At 38.4% G+C, this 22,122-nt stretch overlaps 1 protein-coding gene across 1 annotated transcript in view; it reads left to right on the plus strand.

Moving 5' to 3' along the window:
- The window catches only part of GALNTL6 (polypeptide N-acetylgalactosaminyltransferase like 6), a 387,334-nt gene that overhangs the window by 166,225 nt on the left and 198,987 nt on the right, over positions 1 to 22,122 (plus strand). The window contains exons 3-4 of the mRNA XM_026048637.1: positions 701 to 839; positions 18,028 to 18,194. Of these exons, the coding sequence (XP_025904422.1) occupies positions 701 to 839; positions 18,028 to 18,194 (306 nt within the window). The remainder of the gene's footprint in view (positions 1 to 700; positions 840 to 18,027; positions 18,195 to 22,122) is intronic.

The raw sequence follows: 22,122 nt of genomic DNA on the forward strand, positions 1-22,122 counted from the left end.
ACCAACATAGTAAAGAAAACCATGTGAGGACACATCTTTGAGGCTTCTTTTTGAAATTAAATAAAAATGTCTTTCTCTTTTCCTTTTTTTTTTTAATTCTTTTTAAAAATCCTTTTTAACGTGTCCTCTGTTATTTCTGAAGAAAAAAAAAATGAAAAGCAAAAAGTGTTAGCGGCCCTACTGTGATAATGGAGCTTGTAATAAAGAGCCTGAAGTCAACCGATAGCTGTTTTCTGTTAYCTGCATGAGATAATTCTACCTACCTGCCAAGGCTTACCTGAAGAMATATGAACAAAGAAAATAAGTTCGGTTTGTTTGCTCCCAAAGCGGAGATGGCCTTAGGTTTTGTTCTGAGCTTGTTCTGGAGCAGGGAGTCTAACASGCGCTCTGCGCCTCTCCTGCATCCTGGAGAAGGAATGAACCTTCCAACGAGAGGCTTCTGGGAGGAACCCTGCTCTTTTTACTGAGGCTTYTGCAGCCCGTTTTCTGAAGTCCATGATAATGCATTTGAAGAACATCCAAACAGATCTTATTCTTTCTGTCAGGCATTTGTGGCTAAAGAAAATGCAGGAAGCTTGTGAGAGCTGATTCCATATACCTATTCAAGTTGAGACTGACTTTGTTCTTTTTGTTGGTTTTGTCACTGTTTTCTGTTCTGTGCTAACAATTAGAGGCAAATAATTGTCTCCTTTCRCTGTAGGGAAAGGTGAACATGGAAAGCCCTACCCACTTACAGAGGAAGACCATGATGATTCTGCTTACAGGGAAAATGGCTTCAACATATTTGTTAGCAACAACATAGCGCTGGAGCGATCCCTGCCAGACATCCGACATCCTAAGTACGTAAATTGTCTCCTGGACTGTCTCACTGCACCTTTCTTACCTCTCTTGGTTGCTTAGTTGGTTTTGTTTTGTTTTTTCTTCTGTCTCTAAATAACTTCTTTTCCTAGAAAGACGAGCAGGAACCCTCTCATCCAGCAAAAGACCATACTATTAAATGGGAAATACAATCGAGATTTGTTAGGCAGGAGTAATTAATATATTGTATAGCTTTCTTCATTTGGATCTCATTTGATAATAGCTGCAACCCTTTAGGCTGGGCAGGACAGTGGCAGGTTACATAATGCCCCAGACTACACTTTTATACCAGGATCTCTGAAGTGATTCTTTTGATTTTGTTACAGAAAAAGCAAAGCTAATCATATTGCCCATAACTACTTTCAGGTTTTGTTACAGAAAAAGTAAAACTATTCTAATAGCTGAGAACTAATGGTTGTTTAGTGTTTATGTAAAACAAAATGATTGCTCTTGAGATGTGCACGACAAACAGAAATTAGAAATAGTGGAGGCTGTATAAACTGCTAAGAAAGTTATTGTTCCTTAACAGTAGTAGTATTCTAAAGGAAACTGGGCAAAGAAAGATTGTCTCAGGAAATCACCACTGAGTTAAATATGATTTCTGCAGTTATTAAGTGCAACTTCTTTTCATGTTGCCTATTTTTTGGTTCAGTTATGCAAAGAGTCCTTCCTGAAGGCAGGAGGGGCACGTACACTTTCCAGCTTTCAAAGTTGTTGCTCATCCTCTGAGCTCCAAAGATAGGGATGATTCTGTGTCTCTTCCAATGTGATGTTTGGTCTTTTAACTGTGTGCAGTAGACCCCACTTGTTAATTATGTGTTTGCAGTAAAATGAAAGCCTTATGGTCTTTGYGTTTATCCTTTTCCTAAATTCATTTATTTGCATGAGATTGCTGATATGCCACATACTAGGAAGACTTGTATTTACATTTATTTCCGCACTTGCTCTGTTCTTTTCAGCAGAGAAGCTTGTGGGGAAACTTCCTGGGAGGAAAAGGAATACAGGGACCAGACTAAGTGTCTGCGTAGCRAACTTTGAAGTTTGCTTGGAGCACAGTTCCCTCTCTTATATGCTGCTTTGGTTTAAGAAACCTACTCACTTATTTGCCTATGTAAACTTGGTCATGTCCCTTAACATTTAGTGAAGTCTTGAGAGAAATGGGAGTATCTGTTGGGAGTTATTACCTGGCATGGGGGTGAGGAGAAATAGCGTGGAAATGAACCCTCTGTGTTCTGTTGTATGTGAGACGTATGAAATGACCTTTTCAAGGAATGAATGGTATTTAAAAGTTAGAATACTATGAGTCTTTAAAAAAAAAAAAAAAAAAAAATCCATGGAGGAGGAATTAACCCAAAAAGCATTTAAAAAGAGTTACTTTGTTGGAATTGTTTTCTATTTGCTCCAAATACCATACCGCATTGTTTTGAGAAAACAGTTTGTATGTTTCTCTATATATTTATTTGTATGTCTTAGTGCATACCTTATTGAAATAAATATGTATTTTTCCCCTAAATTGTATCCTTGTAGCTTGCCTTCTGATTGGCCAAGTTTTACCTAGACTGCCTCAAACTCTTTATAGTAATTTACTGGGTGAAGAGGGCCTGCAGGAAGTCTCAGTTTGAATGTATGTTAAATAATGTCAAATTATATTCTTGGCAAAATAAATACACTTATCAAGTTTTCTTCTCCATTGACAAGAGTGCCACAAGCAGTCGCTGAAAGGCACTCACAAGAGGAGGCTGACGTGTCCGTCTGGCCTGGGTGTTTTCTGACTGGGTGTTTGGAGAAGTCTTGTACACTTGATGTTTAGCTGCAGTCCTGGGAGAGTTGGCTCGTGTCAGGTTCTTTCAGCCTTGCCTGTGTTAAGCAAGGTGCTTTCTTACACGAGGAGTCCATTAGTTAATGCTGCTCGGATTCTTAATGTAAAAGTAAAGCGTGTTCACATGTGCTTAGTTTGCATTAATAAAAATATACCAATTAAGGTAGCAACATCAGATTTTGTGCTTCTGCTGATTAAACTTGGAYGCAATTCCATATGTTTGACTTTTTGACCTTTATAGATGCACAGAGATCTGAAAATATTTTCTGATTTTTTTTTTTTGATTTTTTTGTTTTTGTCAAAAACCCATCTTTCAGCTGCTGTAACTCATGTATTCTAACGCAGAAATCTTAATTCCATTTCATCTTTAGGAATGTATCCTCTCTTCAGCTACTTGGTATTTCACGTGTGCTTCTCATGCATCATAAGGCTTCTTTCAAAGAAAATTGCTGGAAAATTGCTTGATTTCTATGCCAGAAAAAAAAAGAGTATTCCCTTACTAAATGATAAATTTAGAGTAAGTAATTCAAGTGAGACACTGCAGATATGATCCGGTTTGGTCAGCTTTTGAGGATTAGCAGAGGACTTCCACTTTGTGAAGCTACAGATTATAGCTGTCTTTCAGCTTCTAGCTGTCATCTTTTGCATGTGTTTGGGGCTAATATTATTATTAAACACAGACTTTGCTTTTGTTATTCTGCCTCTCTTAGTGTATGCCACTTGAGCAGGAGCCAGCGTGTGCTATTAGTGCTGAAGACTCTTTCTCTGAAAATGTTGTCTAACATTTGGTGTAAGAAATCAAATAGAGTAATAGTTCCTACATTTGTCCATCATTTGTCCAGCAAAAGTATTTTGGGTCTTGGACCAGGGATTTTCAGCACCACCTCCAAGTGACTGACTTTCTGGGAAGTATGCAGAGATAGCAGATAATCCTTATTTATTCTTTTTTAATCCAAACAGTTGTTGTTCTCCTTGATATCCTTAGAATGTGGGCTCAGGACTTGCAAAATACTTCAGGTTGACAGGAGGGAGGGGAAGAAAACCAAGCAGATGCTTTAATGGTTGAGCTTTGAGAAGCTCAGGGTTTTGATAGTTTGTTTTTGTGCAGTAAAAATCCCTAAAGGACTGAAGCAGTGAACTCCATTTTAAGGCTGACTTAACTGGGAAACTTCCCAGTGTGCTTAATATGCTTCTGTTGCATCTATCTAATACTACCCGTGATTTTTATTTTGGTCTTCTACAGCTACTCCTGATGAAATCTCTTTTTTTTTYCCCTTTTCTGAGTGCTCTTTGGTGTATTGTTTCTGTACCAATCTTGTGCAAAAGTCATCTTGCAGTGGATACCCTCTCCAAGTTACATTAGACAGTTCCCTATTCTCCCCATCACCACCCCTTGGGTTTAAGTAGAGAAACTGGTTTTGCTAAACTCATTTTGTTTTATCTGTAGAAGCTGGGCATGCACAGATGAGGTCAATACAAAACATGTTTTGATAAGGACTGCTTTCGGCTTTTGGCTTTGTATTGAATTTTAATGCAGCAGGGTTATTTGGCAGGCTGTGTTGATTTTTCTATCCTAGTTTACAGCCGTAGATAAGGGAGATTTTGGACACRTATACTGAAGGAGCATTTTGCAATGGTATAATATGAAATATTCCTCTTGCCTTAGAATGATTGATGTGTTGCAGGAGATAATTAAGGTCTTCATCCCATCATAGCACTTAAAACAATAGTTCCAGGGCATTGTTCAGAGTGCAGGGTAATGGGACAGGTTGCTTTATCCAAATATAAATCTAGAACAGAAATATTGTCTTAGTTCATTGGAATTTCASGACTGGACTGGTGAAAGGAAGAAATTTAGGCAAGTCAGGTATTGTAAGCAACTTTGTAAGCAACACTGACTTGGACAATATGTAGAGTTGGCAATGGAATTACTATCAGGAAGCTAAAATTTCTATATCAATATTAAAAATAATTTATAATACAGTAGATTTTGGGGTGCGGGTTTTTGTTTTTACTCCTCCCCTTCCCCCATCTTCTTTCTAAGGCCACTTTCTGCAGTTTGGAGCCTGGGAAGGAGCATCAGCATTGCTTCTTAAAAGAGGAGGAAGACATGTTACCCAGCTATATGTATTTAATGRAAAAGGTTACCATTAATTAACTTCCCAACATTCTTAATTTTTCTGCCATTTAGTACCAGTTTTATTCGAATTTCATTCACATTCTGAATAACATTGAAAATGTGAGATTTTTTTTTCCTTCTGCTGAGGCTCAGGAGGACAATTGCAAWCATTCAGTCTGAACTGTTAATATAAATTCTGTGGCATATCCCATTTCAAATCTCTAATTCCTTACGAACTMGAGCATCTGATTTTCTTAGCTATTCATCCTGAAATCAAAGGGTTTAAGCTAATTCTTGGTAACATACAAGCATTATCATTCAAAGCCTTCTCTATTCTTGGTGTATTTGTATAGTTTGGTTTTTTAGGATGATTCTCCTTCTGTYTACAGTTTGTTTATTTTTGACATTATTTGCTAATGCAGATGCATAAATCTTTGTTGACTTGGCCAAATAATCTTTTATCACCAGAAATCCTGTCCATTTTTAGGTTCCCCTAGTATCTTGTACTGAAAATGTTCATATATTAAGGAAGCCCAGCTTGTTTTTTGTCACATCTGTTTTCAGCRTGTGTTTGGTCTGGTGTCAGTGTTTCCAAGTGCTGGCTGCAGGTCTTGCTATGGATGTAAGAGGTGATTTTTTTTGTTTGTTTGTTTTTTAGGAGAAGTAAAGGCAGACTTCATTCTACCTGTTCCACATACTTGAATATTTTTTTTTTTGGTAGAAGTGTTTAGGCATTATTTTAAAATATTTGAGTGTGTTACAAGTTGCTGTCCTCTGTATTTTTAATTAGTATTCTAAATATCTTTTAYATTTGCTATTTCTGGTCTTTATTGGGGAGGAGAGAGTGACCAATTTAAGCGTAATTAAGCCTGCTTTCTTTCACAGCTAATAATAGCTGCTTTTTTAAAAGAAGATTTTTAGGAAGAAAACATAGTATCTGACATCTACTGATAGACTGTCTTTTCATTATGACAAAAACTATATTTTAGAATCATGGGAAGGAGAGAGGAAAACATTTTRGGGAGAAACATGGATGGAGAACGGTCATAGAGGAAGAAGGGAAAAGAATCTCTAAGAAGAAGGGGAAATGTAAGTTGGAGAGAAGTGCAGCATGATACTTGGTAGGATCGATCCAGCATGGGAGGACAGGCACCATCCTGTGAGCACGTTGCCTGTGAGAAGGGTAGAGGGCCTTGCTGAACCCAATGMAGATGGCTGGTAGGCTTGGTGAACAAAGGGGAAGGATGTGGCGAAGCAAGATAGTAAGAGGCAAAAGGGGCCCCTAATTAAGTGACAGAAATAGGGCAGTTGATGTGGTGAGCTATTGATTCAAAGTTGACATTGCCACATGTCTCTGAAGTGTGCTTGCAAGTATTGTGGCTCATCAAGTGACAAGTTTTTTCTTTCTTTCTAATGGTCAATTTCTAGTTAAGTGGAAGGGAGGGTTGATTTTTTTTTTCCTCCCCTCAATGTCCTATGACAAGGAACTAAGGAACAGAATAGGTTAKTTGAGATACTTTTCCTGGGTATGTAGCAGATAAATTAGACTAAAAGCTGGCTGAGTGATTAGTGAGGAATCGACTTGATGAACTTGAGCTTTCCCTTCTCAACTGTTCTGCCTACCAGTATGTTATGCATTTTCTACAAAGTAATTTGAATACTCAGTAGCCGATCTTGCTGCTGGATACTTGCTCTTCCTCATTTCTTTAGTTTGATGTGTACCATGAAAGTCAATGTATTGAAGCTGATAGCATCCAGTCATAGATCTATTTTATTAAACCAGCCACATGCAATTGCTCAGACCTATCAGCTATTTGTTTTAAAAAACAAAAACACTTTGAAAAATGATCACCTTTATTTTCACTATTTATTTAAGTTTGCACTATTACTATGTGTTTTACTATTCATTGCTGTTGCATATTTCAAAACTGTTGCATGGGTTTTAAAAAAAATAAACCTTCACCTTTATTTTAAAAAAGAATTAGGCAGCAGCTACTTGACCATGTGTTCCACCAGCTCTACYCCATGCTAAAGTTATTGCGTAAGCCTAGTTTTAGGGCATAAAAGTAATTAAAAAAAATTCTTTTTGTAAGACATTCAATGATAAATGTTATAATGTTGCTTTAATGACTGGATGACTAGGCGTCATTTCTACAGCGTTGAAGTTCCTGTGCCATATGAGAGGATTTCTTCCTTGTGTGTAGAGAAGGAACTTGTCCATTTTTCTGTCCTGCCTGAAGCTGTGCTTTAAAGAGCATTTGTGTGTGGCTCTGAAAGAAGTAAGTTGAGTCACAGCACTTGTGTGGGTGACTTCAGTGACCAAGCAGTAAGGCCAGGCTGTTAGGTGGCTTCTGAGCTCCAGCCTCAGAATTACCTCTTTTCAATTTGTTTCCTTCAAGCTGAGAATCTCCYTTGTTTTCTATTCCCCCTCTTTGCCTAATGTTGACAAGCTCCCTAAAAAACTCTTGAGTATGAGCTCAGAGGCACCCAGGTATTCTCTGCCCTTGGTAGAAGACACTTAATTCGGACACCATCTCACTGTTCAAAGGGCTGATGCTGCTGAAGGGGTACTGAAGGGATACAGAAGAAGCACTCTGTGTTCCTTGCTTGGTGTCACACAGTTATAAGCTGGCTGGTGTACCTTATTCTTCACATGCTTGCTCTTGTGCTTAATCTGTTATCTCACAAAACACAGAGCCAGCTAGTTCATTTCCAGGGTTTTAGAAGCTGGTTTCGTTGGTTTCTCTACAGAGAAACTTGCTTCATACCCATGTTTATTATTATTAGCKAGGCTTCATCTGCATGCAAGTGATTAAACTTGAGTTGTCCTTTTAGCAAAGTAGGGAGAAAGCTGGAGGTTATTACTCTGATTACTCCTCAAAGAGTTTTACACATTTGCTGAATAAAGTAGTGAAGGTGCAGTGTCTTGCATTCCAAAATGTTACAGGCAATGTCCCCATTTCCAAGCCTCACCAGATTGTTCTCTGCAATTGCTTCAGGGCATCTCATTCAAAGTGCAGCTCCTCAAAAACAGGCTCAGGAATATTCTGTTCATGGAAAAAAAAATTCTGGTCTYCTGTCTCTGACATGCCCATTGCCAGTTCTTTCTCTGCAAGGTCTGTATTAGGGGTAACGAATAGCACGGGATCATTTCTATGTACTTTTTTTTTGACTCTCGTTTTATGTTAAAAATAATTAAAATGTGGCTGAAATTGATTTCCTCTTGGTGAAGAAACAGGCTGCAGTGTTTTAATAGGTCAGCAAGAATAGTCCATGCATGTTGTTACTGTGATAGTGTTGGGGTTTTTACTGAAAAGAATTTGGTAAAACAATTAAGTTTTATACAAGTGGACAAAAGAAAATAGTTTCTTTTGCCAACAGTGCATCTAGAGGCTTTAGATGTATTGCTTATTAGCTCTATTGCAGTAATGCCTCCCACACTGCCGAGAAAATAGCAAGCTGCGATAAATGTTACTGAACTCCAAATGTGGTRAGGAAAGGAATGCTTAATGATATTTATCCTTCAGCCAATTCTGTGAACATGGGACTCGCCAAGCAATTAGCATCTGGCARTGGTTAAAGCCAGAACTTCAAACTCTCAGATCCAATATTGCAGTCAGGAAGCGCTGATGTGACTTGACCAAGATCAATGACAAATAGGGAACGTCCTGGGGATCCTGCCTTGGCACCCCCTAGATGCATGTGATGATGTTGAGAGCTGTTAATATGATGAGAGTTCAGGATAATCACACAGCTTTATGAAAAGCATTGCTGTTTTTAAACTTCCTCTTGCCTCCTTTCCAAGCGTTTTTTTTCATACCATAGTATTTATTGATGCAATCAGACATGTATCTTGGGTGATTTGCATGAAATGACCCATTTCTAAAGCGTTTGAAATTTCAGGCTTAATGGTAGCGATGCACGGGGAGCACCAGCAGTATGCTCTGGCTGGCAAGAGAAATAGCTTTTGCCTGGCATATSATAAGGACTGCAAGTGCACAGCAAGTCTAGAATGATAAGGCAACATCTCTCTATTYGTCTGGTTTAGGTTACAAATAACTTTCTCAAGCACTGATTTTCCAAAGGCTGTGCTGACCACAGGACCTGGTAGTGGTCATGACAGTGTGCTGGTAGTTGTGGTCCAAAGGATCTAACTGCAGCTCCTTGTGCATCTCCTACTCCCTCCATTTGTCTGATATATTTCAGGCATACATCTTTGAATGATAGGCACTGATGATATGTGTCTTGAAATATTTCAGACACATTTTCCACATGTGTTTTGGTCTAATCCCCTTAGGACATAGGAAATGTGGATTTGAGTCTGGCCATTTAGCCATTATTTTATCCTGGGAGATGCTGAGAGGGGTGTGTGAGGCAGGCACTGTGCCCAGCTTGTTCCCCTGGACTCGCTTAGCATCGACAATAACTGGACTTTGGATGTCTCCCTGCCTGTATCCATTGGTATCCGCATGCAGACCCTGTTATGCATATTCTTGTTTGATTTCTTACTGAGACTCTCCACCCTGTCTGTCCTTGCAGCCTCCTGCAGACAGACAGAACTGTCTGCTGTGTAACAGCAGAATCTTTTAAATTTTCATTGAATGCCCCTGAATGGAATGATATTGATAGGTTTGGCGAGCAACAGTTTTTCATTCATCTGATCCATGAGCATTTGGAGAGTTGGTGGGTTTTTTTTGTTTGTTTGTTTGTTTGTTTTTTTTTTTTTGGTAAACTCCAGTGCTACTGTTGCTCTGGGCAGGAAAAGCTTCTTTTTTACCCCCAATATGCACTGTGAGCTGAACAGCTGCAAAAACTACTGCTAAACAGTAGTGATGCTGAGGCACTGCAGAGGAACTGCATTTGATGCATTCCAGATTTCGGGGGAGCAGGAATGGGGGCAATCAGATTGTGTTTGTTTTCCCAGAGTGTTCTTTACATCCTGTGAGCCCAAAGCAGCTTTATATGTGAATGTAGCTTGTAGGTAGAGCAACAGATAATGTCAGAAAGTAGGGGCTRGGGGGAGAAGGAAGAGTTGGTGTCCTGTGGCAGAGCTGTATCAAAAGCTCTAGTGCGCTGAGCATTACATAAACTTGTGGCATGTAGGCTTTTAACACTGCGTCTTGAATTTTCTAATTTTTTTTTCATCCAGCAAGAAGGGACACGAGCTTTGAATCTTCTGTAAACAACAAAATTGCTAATGAAAAGGAATGCTGATTTGACTAGGTGCCTGGGAAATTTCTTGTTTCCATGTTTGGAGGGACGGGGAAGAGATRAGAAAAGCTTCAGGGAAAAAGGCCTCCCTCCTTAATTCATGATTCAACTGAAGGAATTGAAGGTTTGCTCTTAGAGTTGTTCACTGAACTCTCAAGAATAAAGAAATACAATAATTATATTAAATTTCCTGTGCTTTGAAAGGGGAGTGATAAATAAAAGAAGGTATCAAGGACAGTGTATGTGTGGAGAGATTGCTGAAAAGGACTAGAAAGAATTTGAAATAAAGTGTTTCTGAAGGCTTTTCCTGTGCCCTGGCTCTTTTGCRTGGTTTGTCTTTCTGGATGATTTGTATTATCAATTAATTAAAGTCTAGATAATGAAGTGACCACTATTTTTTTTCTATGCTCAGGGACAAATGCCGKTTACTTAGCAATGGTCTGTTTTAGCACAAATGTCACGTCAGACTTGTAAGTTGTCTGGAACGGTATTCTCATCCTCACGACTTCATCACTCTTATCAGCCTGCTGGAATCCCAAAGAGGGATTTCTATTGAGCACTCATTCAGGTTTGCCAGTTAGAATAACTAATTACTCATTTAGAGGTTTCGCTGTCCTTTGCGTGTAAAATCTTGAGTCTGAAGGCTATCCAGTCGCGTATAAAAATATGTATGGAGCACTAACTTGATATTTGAGAACTTTCTCCATTTGYGCTTCAATTTCCTTCTTATTGGATTAACAAAAGCTAAATCAACAGGCCCAGAACTGGTGAGTCTTTAGCCCTGCTCTTTTGGCTTGTGAGCCTTGGGCCYTCTTCCATTTGAAGAGGTAGCAGAGCTATAGGAACTCTCCTGTGTTCCTGTAGCTCTGTGTAAGATGGTTGATGGTGAGAACGCTGTGTCCTTCATGGATGTTCCCCAGGAGTTTAATTGCATCTTTCTAGCCCGATACTGATGACAGATGCCTGTTAGTTTTGTTATGAACACACCTGGTTTAGTGTCCTTCAGCAGGAACCCAGTGCTTTTGGTCTGAAACTGTGTGGGGAATGGGATCCACCGAGAAACCTGCTTCACAAGTGAGCTCGTGATTGCACCTAAAATGCAAATACATGCAAGCTCTTTTGTGAAAAGCAGCAGGCTCCAAGTTGTTGAGAGGAATTGATGTTAAGTGTCTTCCAACCAAGCATAGTCTCAGACGCATGAGTGCTTTCTTGTTCAGATCAGAGTAGTTCARTCCACCGGTGTGGGAAAAACTAGAATTTCTTGCAACAAACGAACAGTGAAATTTTTGCTCTCTAGTAGTATTTCCCCTTGTTCTTCTATGTTTTCTTGTGCTACAGGATTTATTTTGTACCTTGAGTGCTGTGATATACTAGATAAAGTCTATCCTATCACCTGTCATTGTTAATTGGTTTAACAGAATTTTTAGATGATTGTCAGTATACTCTTCCCACGTAAGGTGAACTTTAACATAATCGCTTTTTTAGCAGCAATCTGCTTATCACAGAGAGGAACTGTTGCTGCAGGGGGTGCCTGACTTTGGYGTTCAGGGCATGTATGGGTGTAATGGAGAGCTTTGGAGTGTAATGGGCAAGAGGTAAAGAAGTCATTAGGATTCTGAAAGAGAAATTCAACTTCAGTTGTGCATCAGGTTTTCATTTGCATCCTTAAGTAAGATGTTCAATAAGCACTTTAAAACAACATCAACAACAGGTTCATTCTCTTTCAGTCAGTCTAGACACAAAACACAGAGACTTTTTCTTTGGTTACACTGCGGTCTAAATTTTAAGAGAGAATCAGAAAAGTTTGGTGAAGGTTAATGAATTAATTTTGAGCACCTCTTATTTTTCTGTAATCTTGTAGAAATTATGTTTAGGTACGTACAATATGTAGATACAGAGTGGTTGCTAGAATTTGATAATTCATAGGTAACAAATTGCAAGGTTTAAGCTGAAATACATAGTTCTGGTAATAGATGCCTGCTGATGTAAGCTTGCTGGGACTGATGAGTTTTGAGATGTCATGAAGTTATTATACACACTCATTTTTCAAAGCCTATATTAATATATGAGGGTAAACTGATAATGCTCCTAGAGTATGCCGAAGGTGGTTTTTATTTACTTTTTCTAACAGCTTTACACGATAGGTGGTGGTTTTATACCTTGCTATCACCTTAAAGAAAGCTTTGCAAATGTCCATAATCATGCGGCATGCGGTGAAGCTTTCCTGGCTCTTGATGTTCTTCCCTTTGTTAGATAAAGCATCTTGATTTAAATGTCTCTATTTGACTCCTTTGAAGGCGTGCAGAGCTTTTGAAGCGCCCGTCACCACCGCAGGCCAGTGACACACTGGGCATCAAGTAACATGCGCCTAATTGAGCTCTGCAGTCAGATCTGCTGGTGCTCGGGCTGGGAGCAAACCTAGGTCAAGAGCACAAGACTTTCCTCATCTGCTTTCCKTAGTCCATTAGTTCATCATCAGTACTTTAGTGGCATTCAGAGCAATAATGCAAACCCTTTCTGCAGGGCAACTTGATTTTTAGTGCATGCTTACTTCCCAGCTGTGAGCTGCTGTGAAAATAAAGATTATTTTCCCCTCCATCAGCTCACATCGAAGCTAATCTCCCAAAGATTTGTCAAAAGGCAGTAGAAATTACTACTTATCACTCCTCCATCAGCTGCATCCCACAAGGCTAGATTAGAAGAGAAACTATGTGTCTGAATGCTGTTGCTCTAGATTGAATACCTTGACGTGCTAAGACAATTACTGTGTAAATCTTCCCTAGAAAACGTTTAATAGTGGAAGGACAAACCTTTCAGCAGGTTTGTCTGTAGCTGGGTGCTGAAAGTTACTGTATTCTCCACAATAAAGGGAAATAAAAGTTTGTATCTGAAAGGTAGCTCAGATAAGAAGGAGTGGTCTGACAAAACCAGGAAAAATTAGAAATCCCAGTTTCTGTTTTGCACTGGCTTTCTTGGTCTCTTTCCATAGGAAGAGTAAACTGGAGGAGGTTACTTTTACAGTGCAGTAACTGCTCTAGTAGGCTGCTGCCTTGCGTCCTGAGTGCAGCAAGGGGATGTCTGCAGGACATTTAGCTTCTCCTGCACTATTGTGTATCAGCAAGAGCAGTTTACAAGGTTGCTGATGCGTCTAGGAGGCCCAGAACCTGGTAGCTGGCCAAGACATTGCCACCAGTGTCCCTTAATGCGCATAAAATATTGTTGTTGTTGTAACCACGGGGTCAAACAAATTGCTGCTTTTATGAATTGGCTTTTGCTGCGAAGTGCCTGAAATGGTGCCAGTGCTGCTCTCCTTTTCTCAGCTTTTTAGGAGCTCATTTTCTTTCAGTTGCTCTTCTCTGGAGCTGGGAGCCCTGGCTGGATGTTCCTCTTTACAGGTAAGCTTTAAAGGTCAGAGCTTTGCAGTTTGGTAGCGTTTGTTTCTTGGTCTTCTCCTCTCATTTACTCAAATGTTGCAGGAATTACTCTTCACGTTTTACATCAGGAAGCTAAACAGAAACATTCTTGAAGTAAAAAAAAATGGGTTTTTGGTTTGGGTTTTTTTGGCCCCGTGAAAGTAGGGCATAAGTGCGTGCCCTGTTTTGAGGGAAAATGGAATCAAAATAGTCCTGGGGTTCTCAGGACTGAGTAACAATTTGGATTTTAAGTYCCTTTCAGTATCTCTTTTCTTATAGAGTGGTTCTTATTTAAKCTATATTATGCTGGTGTCTATTGCAAACAGATTTCAGATTTTTTTTCTTTTTGCAACAAATAATACTTTTTTTTTTCTCCTTCTTCTGATGACAAGTTATTATTTCAGGAATAGTGCAATCTCRTGCTATTCTTTTAACCTTCTAAAAGTCTTCTGGACACACAAAAAATGAACCTTTCTTGTTTGCCTTCCTCTCCTTCCCTCAAGAATCTTTAAATTATGTTGGCTAARTTGGTAATATATTTCATAATTTTGAGGTTCCGTGCAAGGGAAATGCATAATGCCCCCTGACAGTTTCGTATTTCTAAACTCCTTTTTTTATTTATTTTTTTTTATTTTTTAATTTTATACCTTCAATAAAAAAAAAAATGCAAGTGAGAATAATGAGTAGGATGACTGTTGCTTATCGTGATTTTATTTTTAGGTATTTCTCTCAGGATGTTTTAAATACCAGTTTCAGATTTGACACAGAACTTATTCTGAGACTAATAACTCTATTCAGTAAGTAAAAGATTAGCAGAAATGAATTAGCATTTATGCAAAGAACTGATCATTCTCTTGACCTTAGCCACTGAACCTCTTATTCAGCATTATTTAACAGCCAAGTGGTGGTATGCTGCACTTRGATACATAATATGCTCAAATACAAGACAAGATACTGCTAGTATACTACAGATACCTTTCTAAAGATGTTAATGTTAAATAAAAGATGCTTCTGTAGAGGTGGGGCAGTATTCTAGATTGAGGTGTCAGGTTTGTCTAGCCTTCGTACTCATGTCCTGAGCTCCAGCTGTGTACATGCTGCCTCCTCCCACTAGTTGTAAATTTGCTAATTCAGAGATTTGATTACTTTTTAAAGAAACTTGCTGGATTTTTGAGGTCTTAAAATCTTCTTTTATAGCAACTATTTTTTTTTTTTTTTGAGGGAAAACAGAAGACAACTTTTGTATGAGGGTCTCTGTGATGTGTTTTGACTCCAAGCTGTTCCTGGGCCTGCATCCCAGTCTCTTTTTATGTCTTTCTGGTGGAGAAAGGGGAGTTCCTTAAGAGTTACAGACTAGTCAAGAGTGACTTACACTCGAATGTGAACTATAATACATCTSTAGACATCTCAGGAGTAAAGAGAATACCAGAGCAAAATGTATGCTTTACATAAATACTCCCACTTCAACTACCTAGTCACTAGAACACATAGCCAAGCTCAAAATGATGATATTCCTCTCCCTGATGAAGCCCCTGGTAATATAGAGTTTTTGTGAGATAAACTRAAGATCAATAGTATAGGCAGAACAGTCCCAAAAACAGAATACCGCTCCTTAATAGCTCTTAAAAGAAAAGTCTCCATAGGACACACACCTAATGAGACTGCCTGCTGTGGCAGAGCCATACATTCCCAGGAGGGGCGAGTGGGTTGAATTCATCTCTGTAGCTTTGCAATCTGTAAAGCRAGGGATAGCTCTGAATCCGTCCTCTTGGGAGGACAGAAGATCTGGAACTGACCAGCYGGAAGGTATCACTAGACATGTGGATGCTGTCTCTTGGCTAGAATATAGGCCCGATGATGCAGCCTGGTTTACACCTGCACGTACGTTCTGCTCAGCAACAAATAATGATAAAATAGCAGGACCATCTGAAAATTACCACAAATACGTATGAATTCAACATTAAAAATTGATTAAACTTATTCAATTATGTGCAGAAACCAAGTGTTGAGGTAAGGATGAAAGTGGGGAAAAATATAGTGGAAAYGGTGGAAGAATAGTCAAAGAACATACCCTTAATATTCTTGAATATTCATCCTTCTCATTTGAGTAAGGGTAATGTTGAGTACATAAGCATGGCCAAGACTGATTACTTGAAAACACTTTTCACAGAAATTATTGCAATCAAAGCTGAACCAAACATCAGCCTGGTGTACTGATTTCAGGCAGAGTGATGTAGTTCTCTGCCCTGAATCTCAAAGGTAAAATTATTAAATTTCATGAGAGCTCGTTTTTTTTCAAGACATTGTATAGCTTTATACTAAAAGACTTTTCATACCAATAAGCCATTTTGCAACACATGAAGAACTGACCTATGAAACACAAATGAACTATCTTCGTCATCATTTACCATTCAAATCAATCTTGTCATGGCAAATATCTCCAGATGAAAATAACGCTAGGTCAAAAACTGATCCTGATGAAAACAAAATTAGCAAATAATACCTTCCTATTACTATTATTTTGAAATTTTTTTCCCTACTTCTATCTACTGGGCACATCTTTAAAGACTTTTTTAAAAAATGTAAACAGATTAGGAAAAGAAAGCTTTTATTTCTGCTCTTTGTTTTGTTTCGTAGGAGCAGTCCTTGGAAAAGAATCRACGTTCTGCTGTGTTTGGGTTTTTCCCTGTTGGGCTTTTGCTTATCCTGTAAAACAATGCACTCCAATGTGTCTATTTCCTTTCAAATCATGTGAAGAAGAATTGGTTAATTCTTAACTTGTGTTGATGGGAGTTTAAATGCTGAAGAAAATCTTGTTTTGGGAAATAGTGTAAGAACTTCAAGTCGGTGTAGCAGTTGCAGTTGTTCTAGTCCAGGGTGCATCATTGTAAGCAACAGCTGAAAACAGAGAGTGGTACTTGGTTTCCTTGGTTCTTCCTAAAATGCTATAATGTGTAGTCAGGCCTTTCTTTGCCTTTTTTTTTCTTCTCTCTCTAAGCTCAGTAATGATCAGTATTTTCTGCAGAACTTCATATGCTTGCAAAYTAAGTGTCTTTGTTCCAGTGAATATGTATTTTCTACCTGGAAACTGCTTGATTAAAAGGTTTCATAAGGTATAGCTTATAACTAAATTGGTTTTGGACCTGTTTTAGGAACAAATGATTACAGCACAAATTTAAATCATACTTTTAAGAAAATATTCAAAATCTTTTAATTATTATTACTATTTTTTTTACTAGCAACAGTGTAACAGTTAATATTTTCCTAACACTCAACTGCAGTAGCTAAGGTAAGGGCTTGTTTTCTTTTTTTTTTTTTCCTTTAGAACATTACATCAATGAGATAGCTATACCGAAATTGGTAAATATTGATTTGCAAATGGCATTTATAAAGTGGAAATGCAAACTAGACTCCAAATATATGTAAATGAACATTATAACCTACAGCAGTATTTGATATGCATAGTTATTCTTTCTGTAAGTAAGCACTGACACTTCAGGAAAAGATATAAGCAGCAAACATCTTTTTTTTTTTTTTTTTTTTTTTGTTATTCCTAGAAACTACAAGTCTCTCTCTCCCTCTTTCTCTTTTTCTCTTTTGTCTTTAAACTTTAGCTCAGAGCAGTCATGCCATTCTGCTTGCACATAGACCTTTATCAAGGTGCAAATTTCTCTTAGAGAAAGAGAATTCACATAATGACTTCATCCACAGAGCTGAAAATGCCATGTTAACAACAGAGAAAAATTGTCTTTTTTTTCTTTTGCTCAAAATGTGGAAAAAATGAGACCCTATTAGCTTCAGCAAACATTTATTCATGAGGTGTTCTCAGCTATTAGAAGAGCCTGAATTGCAAGACTATTATTTATTTTTAAAGGATATGTTTATTGCTCAGATACAGAAATAAGTCAGTATTAAAAATGGTGAGTTTCAGCACTCATGTTACATTGCTGCTCTTTATTTAAGGTGCTAAAGTGCTCTGCTTTCATTTAGGAAATAAAATGTTGTTTACACTTTCTTACTTGTGTGCATCTACAGTCATCTTGTAGTATCTCTCTATTTAATAGCAGCAATTATTTCTGGGATTTATATGTAAAGTTTGGGTTGTACTTGTGAAGGTTTTTTACATATTATGGATATATGGATAATATTCAGTTTTTTTCTAGTTTGTCTCTTGGCATAATAAAATGTTTTACAAGTTTTCTTTGATTTSGACCGAAAAGGGGTCCTAACTTAAGAATCTCTTTTCTTTAGCATGGTATTTCAAAAATGTTCCYGCTAAGGAAACCATTTGTCATCTTGAAATAGAAAGTTTGTCCGTTATCATTACTCAAGAAAAAAGGCTACACTGAATGAAAAAGTCTCATTCCAATTAGTTCTGGTTTTGTTGGTTTACAGTTATAGTGTATGCCAAGCAATACCAAGAATCTTAGAGGTATTTAAATTGGCTTAGTTATTACTGATGAGGTTGTCCCAAGTGAAAGTGCTACCTGATGGAACTGTTGGATCTGATGCTGGAAAACACGATGGCAGAATGGCCTGAGTGACTGGTGGCTTATGCTGGCTCAGGCTCTACGTGTGTATTTCCATGTGTTTTCTTCTCTTTTCAGCTGTAAGCACAAGGTCTACTTGGAAAAGCTACCAAATACTAGCATCATTATTCCATTCCACAACGAAGGCTGGACTTCCCTGTTACGAACGATACACAGTATTATCAACCGCACTCCGGACAGCCTCATAGCAGAAATCATTCTTGTGGATGACTTCAGTGACAGAGGTAAGGCCTAACAGTTTCACCTTTAACTCGGAACACTTAGTGTGTTGTGTTCTCTACAAATTAAATGGTGGCAAGAGGTGAGCGGTCCACTGCTGTTGGACTGCTTTCCAGGAGAAGCAGAGTTGGGAGAGATTGCATCGATTAGCAAGCCTTGCTTATCTGATTTTTAGATATCAATAAACTGAAAAATAGAAGTGCTTTTTTGAATGGTTTTGAATGTTGAGCTTGTGCATTTTGATACCACATATTCTGAGAAGAGCTCTTCTAATATTTAATAAAAAGCATGTGCACATCTATACCCTGGATTAAATGATGTTAWGTTTCAAGTCAAGTAAATCATTTCAGTATACCTGAAGAGCATGTCATTATTCTATTGGAGATRCTTTGAACTCTGTTTACCTGCCACCTTGTTTTCTTGTGGGCTTCTTTTTGCTTTTCATGGAATGGGCCATGTGTAACACAGATGAATTTTTATTATGTTGAAAAATATTGACCGATTTCTCTGTTCCCAAGTAATTTCCAGTTCATTTAAAAAAAAAATGTAAAAACAGTTATTGAAGCAGTGCCTTGGTTTAGGGGGGACTGGTTCTGCACCCTGTACTCATTCTTTTCTAGAGTGATGAGGGCAGGAGACTTGCTTGAAGACAATTGAGGCCAAATATTAAATCTACTTGGGTACGATGGTTGTCAAATAGAATCTTTGCCAGAAAAGTTTACTGCAGTGTTGAAGATGTTATCACACAGTGATAAATCCATAGTTGTTCTTCATTATATACTTTCTCCATGATGTTTTTATGTGACACATGGCTGCCAAATGGCTGTTACTTTGTTATGGGAAATCTGTTATATAGTATGCAAGAAATATTGTGTATATTATACATGCTTGGAATACATTTGGTAGAACGTTCTCTCTCTAGAAGAAACCWAAACAGCATTTGATAGTTGAAAGTGAGACTATAGCATTTGAACAACATTGAATTTATGTTAAAACTAGTAATTAAATGGCCAGTGTTTTCTTCTTGGATATTCTACTTATCACCTCATGTCCAAAAACAGGGAAGCAGTTGTTAAAGAAGTTATTAAAATGTTTTGTTGCATAGCAAATCGTTAGATGTTTGGCTAGTTTGTCTGTCGAATTAGTTGTATGWCTTCTTACTCATATTCACTCCTTCAGTGTTTGTGACCATGAACAAAACTTTGGATATTTCATGCATAACGTGAGCCAAAAATTAACGTATTTAGATGTTTAAAAATTGAGAGGACAATTGTATTAAGGGAGGGAGTAAAGAAGTGATTATAAAATATACCTGTGTAATGCTTGGCCATGAAGAATTTCAATGTCAAAAACTGCACGGGTTAAGTARTAAAAATACTTCTGACAATCAGAAGCAGGAAATCTACACTTCAGTATAGGAACTCAAGCTTTTTACGCACATCACATATTTACTTTGTGCACTTAAGGGCAAGAAAGGAATGTGAGTAAAATTATTGATGGAATTAGTGGAATTGTTTCCAATTTTTGTTTCAACAGAAGCTGAAGAGGCTGCAATGCCAAACGCTGGTATATTGGCAAGATGAAAGGGAGCTGAATCTGTAGTTTACAGGAACTGTTCAGCACCTGAGACAAGGAATACATTATCACTTAACAAGCTCTGTAGAAGAAAGGCTTTTATAAAGCCTCTTCTTTTGAAATCTCCACTGACATTGTATAGTTTCTAGTCCAGAGCACATACTTTTTCCTTATAGCATAGACATAAAGTCAAGAATATATACACACACACACACACACACACACACACATCTTTGCACAGTGAAGTGTATAGAATATTTCTGGTTCTTTTACAGAAGAAATGGGATGGATTTGGAGATGGAAATTTTTCTAATACTTGATTCATGAAGAAATTCATATTCATAACTCATATTCAAAAGCACCTGTAAACTAAAGCGTTTCAAGAATTTTTAGAAGTGCCACATGATTTGGAAAATGCACTTTTCTTTTGTATTTTGGAGTGTACTGTGTGTGAAAGATCTGTGTGGTAGGTTTTTATGCACTTATGGTGGGGTTAGCCTGGTTTGGGGGGACATGAGGCTTGTGGAATAGCTGGATTCTTTTTTTTTTGCTTTCCCTCTGAGAGGTCTGCTTCAAGGAAAAGGGCTGCACTTGTGGTGTCTGCTAGCAGGTAGGCAGGCTTTGGCAAATGTGGCAAGAGGCGGGTAATTTAACAGCTCTAGAGCAAAGCACATGACTAGAAAGAAAGCTGCATTTCATGGCTTCATTTCATAGAACAGCTTGTGTTTAAAAATTTCAATTTAAATTTTAAAATTTTGGAGCAAAATAGGTTTGTTGAATTAGTGAGCTGAACAAAACATACAGATTGACAGCATCTCTGCTAATAGGTTTGCAATCAATCTTTATTCCTTTTGTGTTTTAATGACTTGGTGAGCATAGTCGGTGCCGTGAACTGTCAATAACCCAGCTTCTGCCTGTGCATGTAAAACTGATTTACCAGCAGTTTTTACTGSTAGTTGCTTCTATTCTACCCCTTAATTCTCTAATTGGTGTGCACCTCTTGGAAGAAAAATCAAAAAGTAGTACAGCCAAACAAGAATTCATTAGCAGCAACGGTTATCAGCCAGTCTCTTAGATGTCAAGAAATCAATTAGGTTAGGCTTAATAGAAAGTTTAGAAACAAACAAAAAAGGGCAGGAGGAAGGCGGAAATGACTTGGTAGATTCTTCAGGGGAGAAGCTGGTTCCTGGCAGCAGCGATGAACTGGCCCTTTCTGGAAAAGCCTTGGATGAGCACTGATGAGCTGYTCCCTTCCACCCAGCTCCGCCGATGCTCTGCTGGAGCTGACCCTTCGCTCGGCTCTCTTGGCTGCTCCCTTGCTTGCTTTATGCTGCGTGCATTGCACCCTCCCGTGGCAGATTCCCTGTGCCTGGCACTGGGCTGCTCTTGTGTGAACAGCCTCAGTAACCTGCGTGCAGGTCGGGTTGCAAAAGCAGCCTGGGATCGATCAGGGCCTGGCTTGGTTGGTCAGGGCATTTCAGTGCCAGCGACGCTCCTCATCCTGTATGAATGTGGAAAGAGATCTGAGGTACAGCCTGAGAGAGCTGCAGTTACCTACAGTAACCCGCTGAAGTCTCTTTGGTCTTATACCAAATACCTGGTTTTATCTGTGTTCCTGTGAATGATATAGTGACTTCATACAGTGATGGGAGGAGGGTATGGCGAGGGGTTTTGCTCTGTTGTGCACATCTGGAATAGGAAGTTATGAAAACTGTTGCAAGGAAGACTTGAGTCCTTCTATTTTGCTTGCAGACAACCAGTTTGTGTAACATACCACTGATGATTCTGGTTTATGAATGATTGGCAATCCGTACGAATCAGGAGTGATTATAACTTCTTGATGAAAGGAAAGTAAAGGTTTTACTGTAGCAACAACTATCTTGTTGTGGAAAAACTCTGCTATAGAAGATTCTCTGATATGATAAATGCTTAGTAGTCTGAGCATTGTTCATTGATGTTAAATATATAGAGTTTTTAAAAAGAAATTTGGAAAAGGATAGCTGTAATATTGTTGAAGTCATTGTATACCAAGGAAAATACTTCTAAGAATCCTCCCTTAAGTTCAGGTGCCTGCTTTTCAACATGATGTGGAGGTGTCAAAGATTCTTCCTTAAGCTGAAGCTGTTTAAAGTTGCACAAGAGATTTACATATAGGTGTGGCAGAACGTTCCCACGAATCAGTACTGAAGGCATCTAACAGAGCASATGGGCACTGCTCGTTGCCACTTGTCCTGGAAATGCAATAGGACGAAGAACAAGAAATTATTAATGAGAAAACGTCTGGGATTTCCTGCTGTTGCTGTGGCCAAACTGACCAGGAAATTATCCTATTATCTGCCATTCTTTTAGAAGATATAA

This window comes from Nothoprocta perdicaria, unplaced genomic scaffold, assembly GCF_003342845.1.
Source record: "Nothoprocta perdicaria isolate Ctin4 unplaced genomic scaffold, notPer1 scaffold_56, whole genome shotgun sequence".
Lineage (NCBI taxonomy): Eukaryota > Metazoa > Chordata > Aves > Tinamiformes > Tinamidae > Nothoprocta > Nothoprocta perdicaria.